Source organism: Larus michahellis, chromosome 7, assembly GCF_964199755.1.
Source record: "Larus michahellis chromosome 7, bLarMic1.1, whole genome shotgun sequence".
Lineage (NCBI taxonomy): Eukaryota > Metazoa > Chordata > Aves > Charadriiformes > Laridae > Larus > Larus michahellis.
Genome location: NC_133902.1, coordinates 18,892,143 through 18,903,445, shown reverse-complemented (window position 1 = coordinate 18,903,445; position 11,303 = coordinate 18,892,143). Strand labels below are relative to the sequence as shown.

The 11,303-nt window shown below is 45.5% G+C and overlaps 1 protein-coding gene across 3 annotated transcripts in view; it reads right to left on the bottom strand.

Moving 5' to 3' along the window:
- Positions 1 to 674: 674 nt before the first annotated feature.
- FN1 (fibronectin 1) overlaps positions 675 to 11,303 on the bottom strand; it is a 54,621-nt gene continuing 43,992 nt past the window's right edge. For 2 of the 3 annotated variants that reach the window (XM_074593575.1, XM_074593574.1), the window contains 13 exons: positions 11,022 to 11,209; positions 9,826 to 9,913; positions 9,468 to 9,644; positions 9,135 to 9,224; positions 8,743 to 8,922; positions 8,099 to 8,188; positions 6,793 to 7,259; positions 6,062 to 6,200; positions 4,425 to 4,589; positions 3,037 to 3,162; positions 2,341 to 2,447; positions 1,976 to 2,086; positions 675 to 1,512 (listed from right to left, as the gene is read on the bottom strand). In XM_074593575.1, the coding sequence (XP_074449676.1) occupies positions 1,438 to 1,512; positions 1,976 to 2,086; positions 2,341 to 2,447; positions 3,037 to 3,162; positions 4,425 to 4,589; positions 6,062 to 6,200; positions 6,793 to 7,259; positions 8,099 to 8,188; positions 8,743 to 8,922; positions 9,135 to 9,224; positions 9,468 to 9,644; positions 9,826 to 9,913; positions 11,022 to 11,209 (2,003 nt within the window). In that variant the 3' untranslated portion in view covers positions 675 to 1,437. The remainder of the gene's footprint in view (positions 1,513 to 1,975; positions 2,087 to 2,340; positions 2,448 to 3,036; positions 3,163 to 4,424; positions 4,590 to 6,061; positions 6,201 to 6,792; positions 7,260 to 8,098; positions 8,189 to 8,742; positions 8,923 to 9,134; positions 9,225 to 9,467; positions 9,645 to 9,825; positions 9,914 to 11,021; positions 11,210 to 11,303) is intronic. The other variant, XM_074593576.1, reaches the window with a different exon arrangement.

Genomic DNA, 11,303 nt, shown 5'->3' with positions numbered 1-11,303 from the left:
ACTAGTTATTTGAATTTACCTCGTTGCAAATGGAGATGCAATAGGTGAGAGTTAAAAGAAGGGTGCGATAGCCCCTCTATAAACCCTTGAGGTGGTCACAGGCAAGTTATCCTCCATTGCAGAGAGGGGGGAACTGTGGTCCGCCCCCAGGGCAAGGCACAGAGCAGGGTCTGGGAGACCCAGTGTCCCTTTGGACTGGTGGGGGGTGGGGGTCACTGGGCCCAAGTACAGTTAATCTTTGAACACATCCAACTTCAAGGGCGTGGATGGCCTCACTAATTTTGGCAACTCAAACACAAAGAGCATATTTGATTCTAGGTGTTGAAGTGTCTGGCTGGATTGAGGACCATCTCTTTGCCTCAGTTAATGTGCAAAGCAGGGAATATTTTCCTTTCCCTCCCCCTTTTCTCTCCTCCACCTATTCCCACAAAGCAAGCCTCTGCCTCCTGAAGCACGGCATACATACTCAGAGTGTCTCTGCCTTCTACTGGGGCAGGGGGTGCAGCTGGAAGTCTTTAATTAACAAACTGCTCTACAAATATTCTCTTGAGGTTTACTTCATGCTTCATGGAGATGTTTGTTCCATCTTGTTTCAAGGCAATGTTACTCCAGCTCAGAATAATAATCTTCATCCTAGATTCCACGGTAGCAAAGAGAAGCACTTAAACTACATGTCTGGTTTGTAAATCTTTTTATTAAAAGAGTTGTTTTTTTCTTTTCCACAGTAGTAAAGCTTTGGCACTTACAGTATAAAAATAATCACTGATCATAATTACACCAAATTCCTCTTTGTCAACTGCATACTAAGTGTCTTCAATACATTTTATTCCCATATAAAAACACTTGAAGGTCAGGGGAACAAAACTGATAAATAACAGTATGAGATATAAAGATACAGCTAGAAAAATACTAGGATCATCGAGAAAGAATTAGGACTGTGCATATTTTAAATATCACAGTGATTGGATTTGCTGTTCCTATCTTATTGCTGGCTGCACGCTTATGTGAAAGCAGAAGTGTTTGGTGGACTTTCCTGTTGCTAAACTTCAGTACTCCAATGTTCTTTGCATGGCACGGGAACCTTGAATTTCTACATGCTCCCTCACCCTTAGTATTTTGATCCCCCACCGCTTTGTGATTTAGCATCTCCCCCCTTTTTCTTTAAATTTGAAAATACTGACTGGTATTCAACACTTGGAGCAAAAACAAGGCAATCGCTATCAATCATGAGAAAAGTCTGAAACACTCCAAGAGTGGCATTTGGAGAAGCTGTGAGTTGAGCTTAAGCTGGGAAAATGGCTCCAGAGCAGAGGGCCATTCTCAAAAGATGCAGTTTGGCTAGCATCACTCCAGTTTGGATGGTAAATCGTGGCAGATAGATAGGTATTTATACTTTGGTTTGTCTGTTGCCATTGCCGCAAGAAGTCTTGCTGGATGTTACTTTCCCCGTGGATGTTGTGTGTCTGCCTGTACATCTAGGGGCATGAAACACTCAATTGGGCAGTTGACGTTCTGTCAGGAGGGAAGGAAATCAGTTAGCGCTCTGTCCTGTAAGGACGGACACTTCTGCGGTGTGGTTTGGGCTGAGAATTGTTGCCAGCCCGTGCAGCCGTTCAGCTTTCTCAGCACAAAGCACACAGCTGGTTTACAGCAGCAAGTGAAGACTAGGAAATCACTGCATGCACTACCGCCGCAGCCACAGCATGCAGCCGCATCCCAGCACTAGTAAGGGAGACGTCCCGCTGACGTGAGTGTGGCACTGGGCACTGTGTGTGGAAGTGTGAGCTCGAGCGTTACGTTCTGTGCTGTGCAGAGCGATGGCTGGCTGGATGAGTGGCTATCATGCACTTCTGACCAAGCAGAAGAGTTACATGCTGCTCTTCTACCCTGAGCCCTCTACAGACCCCACGTATCTGTGCCGATGACTATGACCCGACTCCCAGTAAGGGTGGGCAGAGAAGGAAAGCGTACTCACGGTGTTTGTGGCCTGGTGGTATCTCTGTGTATACTGTGTGTAGGTATGGCCAGCAGAGCCTTCGGGGGCCACCTCCACGCTGGGTCTGCGGCAGTTGTCACAACGCCAGCCCTAGAAAAACAGAATGTGCCGGTCAGACCATGCTGACGCAGCTGGCCGAGGAGCTGTCAGTATTCATACAAGCGGGTACAGCTCCACCACCACCAGTAAGGTTCATACCAATTCTTTTTCTTCTTATATGGGCCTGTTTTGGCCAGGCATTAGACACCATCTGACCCGAAACCCAGAAGACATAGGACTGCACTCCAGCGCAGCCGCCTCTCTTCATTTCCCTCCATTCAGCACGCAAAGTCCCTCCTGCTTACCTGCTGTCCTCCATAACAAGTGCAGGAGCAGATGGCCCCGAAGTACTCCTTCTGCCACTGCTCTCCAACTTGGTACATTTTCCCATCATCGTAGCACGTGGTCTCATCTGTGGAGGGACAGGCAGAGCTCAGTTCATGGCTTGTGCTTGGCTTTAAGTACTCTCAGAGCAGCTCAGTGAGCTGAACAGGAGCCTCTGGCCAGTACGCTCTTCCCTCTTTGACCAGAGGCTCACCAACCAGGAGGGGGAACGTCAGTCATTTTTATAGCTCTCCAGACACTTTAAACTAGAACATGAAGGTGTTTGCCTGACAAGAGCAATGCAGTTTAATTCATAGTGTGAAGACTAGAGGATCTTCAGGGGACAGGCCCTGCAGAAAAGTCCTGTGTTACTGATGAGGGTAATCCACACCACTTAGTGCAGTGTCGTGGCCCTCCTGCGCAGCTCCAGTGCCAAAGGCAGAGAGATGCTGAGTGTGCTGCAACCTTAGCTAACAAGAGAGGGTTTTCTTCTTTTTAAGCTTGGGAATGCGAGTTTTATGCCTTCAGCTCTTGTGAGAACAGGTTCAATCTGTCATTGAATCAGACGCACTGATACTCTGCCTGCCCCGGTGGCAGGACCTTAATGGGAACAGCCCTGAGAAGCTGAAACTTCCTGAATGGAAGTTCAACTAAATTAACATCATAAGGAGACTTACGAGGTTCACACTTGAATTCTCCTTTTCCATTTCCAAGGCAGGTACAGCTCATCATTTGGCCATTCTCCCCCTGCCGGTCCCACTTCTCCCCAATCTTGTAGTTTACACCATTATCGTGGCACCACTCTGGAGAAGGCAGGGGAACAAGAGATGCAGGAGTTATTCCCCACGCTGCAATGACACAGCGGGAGGAGAACAGCTTGGTGTTGTCTCAGGAACCAACAGAGGGGTAGGAGAAAGAATCTTTTCAGCTCACGTAAGTCCCAAGGTGGAAATGGTTTCCTGCTGGAAATGGGTTCAGTTCCTGCAGCTTTTAACTGCTGAGGACTGTTACAGCTCCAAGAAATGGCTAGAGGCTCTTTGGAAAAGAGTAAGTAGGATGTGACGAAGAGTGGGGAGGGGAGGAGGAGGGCTGGCTAATAGGAGAGGAAGAGAAATGAAAGGGAATTTAATAGACATGGGGCAAGAAGGGAGAGAAAAATATTTTAAGTGCTCTTTTCTGAGCAAATATGCAGTAAAACCATATCACAGAGACTGTAAAACACAATGGGTAAGCCCTGTGTATCAAACGATGAAATATAAATATTAGTCCTGTAAAACAACTGTCTTCCCTGCAGTCACTCCTCTGAATCCATGCAAATTGCAGAAATACTCTCTTCACTCAGCTTATTCCACAATTTAAAAGCACAATTTAAATTAGTTGGATATGTGCTGTGTTGACCCCTCAATCACAGATGTTTGTTCCATTCCCTTATGTGAAGTTTGATATTCTTCCATGTAAACCACAGTCCTGCAAGGAATAAAACTTAGTGCCCCGGCAGAGGTGTTGCCTGCTTGACAGAGCTTCAAAAAGCAGCTGACGAAATTAGAAAACTGGTTCCACAAGATGCTTTGCAGAGGGTTGCCTGCAATGCCAAACAGACTGTACTTGCTGTAATGCCCACTGCAATCCAGAGAAGTTCTGTCTGGCCCAATGCAACGATGTATGTAATTAGGGAGATGAAAATTCAACCATAATTTAATACTCAAAACTGTCTTCTTAAATGGCTACTCAGATATTGTCACTTAGGCATCTTGCCTATCTCACTTCTCCACCTGGCAAGGGTAAGGAAAATACAGCAAACATTTAACTTTGGTGAAAAAGTCATTACTTATCACTACAACATCGATTGCTGCTGCGGCAGGGAATGGCAATACTAGATAAGCTGCACAGCTCAGACGTAACCAAAGTTTTCCATCACTTCTCATGATGCAAAACACTGATTTGGTTTAAAAACTTAGGAGTCTGCAATCGTTTGCATCATGTTTGGATCAGGTTGGTTCTGACAAACATGCTATTAGTGCCCAGGGAGTTTAGAGACAGGGATGGTGAAAAGCAAGCTACTCACTAGAAGAATCGCATCTGAAATGACCACTGCCAAAGCCTAAACACTGGCACCAGAGTTTAAAGCCAGTTTCAGACAACCGCTCCCATTCCTCGCCAATGGAATAGAAGGAGCCAGTGTAAGTATCAAAGCAGGTATCGTCAGCTGGCTGGTTTAGTCCTTCAGACACTGGAACGAAAAAAAAAAAAAAAAAAGAGAAACAGGCATCACACACAGCAATAGGAACTACTGAAAGACAGGAGAATTTTCACCGAATACATGCTTTTTTTTTCTTCTTACAATATACTGGCAGTAATGGAGCTACCCCATGGGCATATACTTGATGGTTCTGTCAGCAGTCCAGACTCCCTGTGATTTATTTTCCATTTGCATGTGTCAGAGCAGTCGAATGATAAAAAAAAAACCTGACATGAAGGCTATTTTCATTTTGACTTGCCAAGTTTCGAGCTAGTGTGAGTTTTTGCATTTGCTGCTAGAGAGCAGCAACTTGACTGAGCCGGTTTGTAAGAGAAACGTGCTGTGCGATGCTGGGGAACAGCAGGAGGTTGGTAGCTGCATGTGCACTGTTTTTTGGGCACTTCAGACTCTAGCTCATGGCAGGAGGATGGAAGAAGGGGACCCGGCCTTATAGCCATGCTGTTGTGTACAGATTTCCACCTTAGGTGTGCGCCTTGATTGAAAAATGGGTGTTTTACAACCACCAGTTCAGTGTGTGATGACCAGGGTCAAGAGTTAATGCCCTCTGTTCAGTCTGTGACAGACATAAGGCGATTCGGGTGCTGGAAGGGGAGAAAGAGCCTTGTTTTCCCAGGGAAGTGGAGGGAGTAGGGACCCACATGGAGACACCTAATGGGTGGACAACGCAAATCCTTAACTCTTCATTTCCTCGTCTCCTATCCTGCCCTCCTCTTCTTTTTGTCCTCAAAATACACCCAGGAGGAGATGGAGGGAGAGAAAAAGAATTGTTGACCAGATCCTTGTACTGGTAATAGCAAAGCCCAGGTCCCTTAGGGTGTGTGTGGGCTCTGGGCTTTCCAGCTGCAGCAAGTTGCGTCTCTGACCACAAGTACTTGTGGTTAGTCACATGGCTTCTATGAGCTGCCTGTTTGTCCTTAATCAGCATCTCTGCAGGCAGCCTGTCCTGCTGCTGGACCTTCAGAACGGTCTAGCGGTGCTGCTGGATAGCTGACAGCTGGATAACAAATGTGGCAAATGACTGACAGAACAGTTGAGCTGGCCACTGGCTCCTTCCCATAAGCATGATGTGTTACTGTGACAGCAGATCTTCACTGCTGGGCAGGAATCTGCAACACCAGCGTGATCCCTGACTTCCTTTGAGAGCACTAAATACCAGACCTCTTGGTCTCTCTCAGGCACTGACCCTACAGGAGCACATTCTTCATGAACAGACAACAGACCAGAACAGCTCTGGTCACGCCATCGGTGTGGCAGTTAGTTATCCCATTTCAGCGGACTTCACAAATCACTTGTCCTAGCATCCTGCGATGAAGTCTCCGTGTTAGGAAAAGTCTCCTTCCTGAACTATTCTCGAGCCTGGGCACCAGGTAGGTTGTCTTGAGTAAGGGCAACAAGACAGGGACAGCAACGGTTTACCCAGGCTCCATAAAGCTTTTACTTACCAGTATTGCCAACTGTGACCACCTCTTCCAGCACCTTTTGTCTCCGGTGATCTTTCAGGGCTTCCACTATGATGTTGTAGGTGGCCCCTCTTGTAAGACCAGTGAGCGTAGCACTGGAGGAAGTGCCAGGAACCCTGAACTGCAACAAAAGGCAATGCCAAGTCACCGGCAAAGGAAGAGTGATTACTCCTTAGGCATCACCCCACCCATAGGACAGACAGGGTGTTTAGGTTGACATCTCTATACCATGATGGAGCCAGCCCATCCCCCTTAGACATTCTGAGAACTTCAAATGTTACCAAGTTAAACTTGACTACTCTGGACTATGGTTCATGAGGGATACTTTATTACCCTTATTTCAGGGAAACAGAAACCAAGGGAGACAAAGGAGAAGGGCTAAGGGAGTCTTTGGCCTGGAGAAGCAGCACCTCGGTCTTTGAAACTCCCAGTCATCTTCCTGACTGCCCCCTTCCCTGGTGAAATGGTGATGCTGGCAGCATTTCAAGGGCTTTCTGTTTTAGCAGTTTTAACCTGTAGCCTTCTCCATGAAAGAGAGGAGGGAGGCATTTATCCTACTCTAAGCTACATGCTAAAAAGACTCTTTAAGCCAACTCTGACTGCCCCTCTTAACCCCCATGAGATGGGGACACAGCTAAGGGACACACTCCCAAGAGACGTCTGCTGCCACAGATGAGGCTAACGCTGTTCCTGTGCTAAGACAGTTCAGTTACCTGCAGAGTATCTTCATCCTGGCTGACTGGCTGACATGAGATGATGTATTCGGAGCTTTCCAGCAACGGCCTCCAAGAGATGGTTGTCTGAGAAAGAGCTTCTTGACCTGTGGTGTCGTTGCGCCTGGGCCCACGGGAGTGAGGGTATGAAGGTTCGACTACGATAGGCACTTGGTACCCAGGGATTTCAATCGCTTCGTCTACGTTTGGCGGTTGCCGTCTTGACCCCGGCCTAAGGGGAGTTGCCGTAGTGGGTACAGGCCGTCTGTAGCCATGCTCCTCAAAGAAGACTTGTTGACCCTGGTGCCCTATTGTCTGTGGGTGCCCAGAGGTGCCTGGAAGTTGGATACCGTTTCCATTGTCATACCTATTGTTTGTGAGGTAAGGGGTCCCCTCGTCAATGGAAGGTACGTCGAGAATGTCGGGTTGGTTGGGGTGCGGTCTGGTAATCAACGTGGGAAGCTCATCTAGCCAAAGAAAGGTTAGAAGCCATAAAGCAAAGCATGGCAAATTAACGATGGTAAATTAAACAGCTAGCGGGGATGCTGTACACCACTCCATACATCAAAGATTAGCAATCATCCTAAAACGCAACACACTTTTTATGACCTCACTGTGATTGTGAAGGTATTTTCTACCCTTCTATATATTTATATACTATATAAATATATATCTTTCATACATAGGCATAAGAAGTGTGTTGGTATGAAATTTTCATACAGCTGAGCAACACTTTTGAACACTGCAACCCAAAGAAGCCACCACTGCCCAAATTGAGAAGAAGTGATTACAAGAGATAGTTACAGGCTATCAGTTTAAGAAAAATCACTGCTATGCAGTAAGAAACTTGCTCCTGGGTCACATTCGGATATACAGCTGGATTTTGCTTGCTACAGGTATCTCAATCTCATGCTGTGGAGGGCATAAATTAAGAGAAATGCAACAGGCAACAAATGAATAGATTCTGCCTTTTGATGTCATCATGTGCTATATGCAAGTGTGAGTGTTAACCCTAATTTAATTATCAATTAGGTACCCAGGCAAGAATCAAGCACCAAGCAGGTTATTCTGTTTTTAGTGTTCAAACACAGCTAAATGTGATTCACGTAACTTCATAATCTTACCTCCTGCATCCTAGAAAGGAAAACTTCCTTACAAAGCTTATTTGATTCATAAAAAAAGGTGTGGCCGAATGGTGTGAACAGGGTATTTTAAATAACATTATTATTTCAGTCCTGAGATTGTATTCCCCAAGTGGAAGACATCATCGCCTGTTGGCACACAACAATGCAGAGCTTTGTTTTACCTGTCCTTTTTCTGCCAACCAGCGGTTCACTCTTCTGATTGTTCTTCACAGCAATGATGTAGATGATGTATTCAGTTCCTGGTTCCAAACCTAGGGAGGGAGGAAACGCATAGAACAATCTTAAATTTAAGAGCTGCTTTTCTTTTATGATTTTGTGTGGGATCTAAGGCAGAACGAGAGGTGGGTATGGCTATAGAGTGGGTATGCACGTTTCGGAGCTGAGGTTTTTAGGACGGTACAAAGAGTCTGGCCTCCTGCTCCTCAGAGGGAGTTTGAAATCTGACCATGTCAGCTGGGATCATGGACACTGCAGACACAAAACATAACGAGTCTTCAGAATGTGTGACTGATGGCGTGCCAGAGTCATGGGCTTTTTTCCTTGAATGAATGACGGTTGTGGTGGCAGTGGAAACAAACATCTGTGGATTGTTCAAACCTGATGGTTGCTCTGATCAGAAAAGTGTGTTTGTAGGACAGCTGTGCTTATAAAACTGCTGTCTGTCACTAGAAACCACAAGAAAGGAACAAAATTTTGTCTTTGTCTTAGCTGACCATCAACACGTTTTATAATTAGGCCTTCCCCCTCTCTCTTCAAATTTAAGTGTTTCAGGTGAAGAGCTCACAAACAAACCAGAGACAAGTACCAGTAATAGTAGCCTCGGTGGTGCCGGGCCGAGGGCGAGGCAGAACCTCCTTGGCTGGTGAGCCAGGTTTCTCATATCTGATGATGTAGCCTGTGATCTTGGCTCGTGGAGGCTGCCAGGTGATCAGGAGGGAGTTGCTTGTGGTTGTAAGGAAGCGCAGGTTAGAAGGAGCGTCGATGGCTAGGTGAAAACAAAGGGAAACAAGTCAAATGAAGTAAAGGCAAGCGTATTCTTCACCTGAACTACATCTTCTGACATCCTTTTCAAACTCAGGAGTAAAGCCTACTGCTGTAAGTCACAGTAAATATTATATATGATCAGATAAAGACAAATTCTGCCTGACCATGTGTGATTACTATGTGTTAGCATCAGGAGAAAAGTCAGATCATTACCAGTGGAGGCATCAATCACTACTGGGGAACTGCGTGCGTTCTCGTTCAGAGTGTAAAGGTAGATCTTGTAGTCATTGCCAGGCTGCAAGCCTAAAATGAAGTTGAAATGTAAATGTTAGCTAATCTGAGGAAGCCATCTAAAAGGGACATCAGAATGTCTTTCAACAACTTCTTCCTACGAGACTAGTCTCTATGACTCAGATCTATTTTCTTACCTTTTGTTCCTACATTGTTTCTTATCAAGGAAATTCAACTACTAAACAAGAACTCAGTGTATGTTCTGATATGAACCCAGAAGCTCCTGAACCTGCAGAAGCCCCTCACCTCACTTACCAGTGATAGTGTAACTCCTAACATCAGGGCTGATGGTCCTTTGAATGGGGTTCTGGCCACTCGCTGGGACAGCATCAACTTGAAAGCCAGTGATGGTCTCAGTCTTGGTTCTCCAGGTAATGGTGATGGTTGTCTCAGTGGCATCTGTCACACGGGCCCTGCGAGGGGGACTAACATCTGCACCAGAAGGAAAAGATCTCCTGTCAGTACTGTGGGGATTCTGAACCTGCCCAGCTAAGCGCTTGTGAAGGCCTTTGCTGGAGCTTTTTATAGAGCCCTACTTTCAACACAGAACAAGATCTCGGCCTCTGCACCCAGCACAGGACTAATTGCTCATTTGTGGAGGGTGACTACTTACTTTCAAGAGTGGTGACCACCCCCTGGGCTGGTCGGCTGGTCAGAGAGTCCTTCAGGGCATACACGCTCACTTCATACTTGGTTGCTACCTAGAATGGACAAAGTTATATACCATGTTATGAGAAGGACCTGGCACAGTGGGAAATACTCCTGCTCTCATTCAGTGTTTGGTGGAGCCACATTTCTTGGTCACCCGTTACTGAAGTATGACATCTTAAAATAACTCAAATCAGTGAAGCATCGATGGGATAGTTCTAATTATTTCCAGCTGTAATAAAAGAGTAGACATGAACCCTGATAAACAGTGCTGTTGATAACACTAGTAGTGCACATGTGCACACCCCGCAGCAGAGGAAATCCTGGAAGAAGCTTATCTGTGATCCCTCATTTTGGAATCTGTGCTTCAAAGCTGATTCTTCAGAAAAACCTAATTTACATCCTGTTTTTCCTGGGGTTAATGGATGCCATTTGCTATGATAAGGGGCTCTTGCTGCGAAGAAAAGAGAATGGTGGAAGTTACAGTGTGGTCTTTAGTCCTTGACTGCATCAGACCAGGAGTCCACTTAGATTAGAATGTTTTCTAAGGCTCATTTTTGAAAATGATTCATAAAATTCCTTAAAAACAGATAAGTAAATTTTTAAGATAGCGGGAACCATAAAAGCAGTGATTTTCAGCCTTTCCCAGTTCAGGAACTCCTGAAATGTTTCCAGTGGAGAAGATGGCTATATAGCAAATTTAAGCCTACTCACAGAAGACTTGCATTTTTTACTTACTTCTTGCACATGTCTTAAAAATAGGCAACAGACTGCCAGAGCTCCCATATCACAGCTTGACAACTTCTACGTTAGGTCGCTTTATCTGACCTCTTTTGTGAAAGATGAATAAAAGCATTTTACTGTTACTGTTGATTATGAACCTGATAATTTGAATTTCATTAAGGCATCCGATCTCTCTGTGCTAAATGAGGAAGGGGAAAGAATGCAGATTCAGCAGGCCAATTCCTTGCCTTTTAAAAACCATGGTAAATGAGTAATTAGAGCTGATGGCTAGTCAGACTTCAAACAGAGTCAGACCCTTAGGAGCTGTAATGATCTACTCCAGCTGAGGTTCCTGACCCAGGAATTTGAAATTGCTTAAACTTCTCCTAACATCTTCCTCCCACAACACAGTCTGCATTCCACAAAGAGCAGAGTTACCATTAATCCAGACACAACAGCAGATGTACTGTCCGGAGAAAGGTTGATTTCTTTCATAGGACCAGTCTTTTCTTTGGGGTTGACTCTGACTCTGTAGCCAGTGAGGCGAACGTTTGGTGCATTCCAGTTGACAGTAAGGCTGGTAGGAGTTACCTGAGTAAACTTCAGGTTTGTTGGAGGTGGAATTGCTGCAAAAATCCAGATTGACATATGGTTAGTTTAAAGAAGACAGTCATGGATAAAACAATATTCTCTCCTGAACACGAGACAGGCTGAAATACA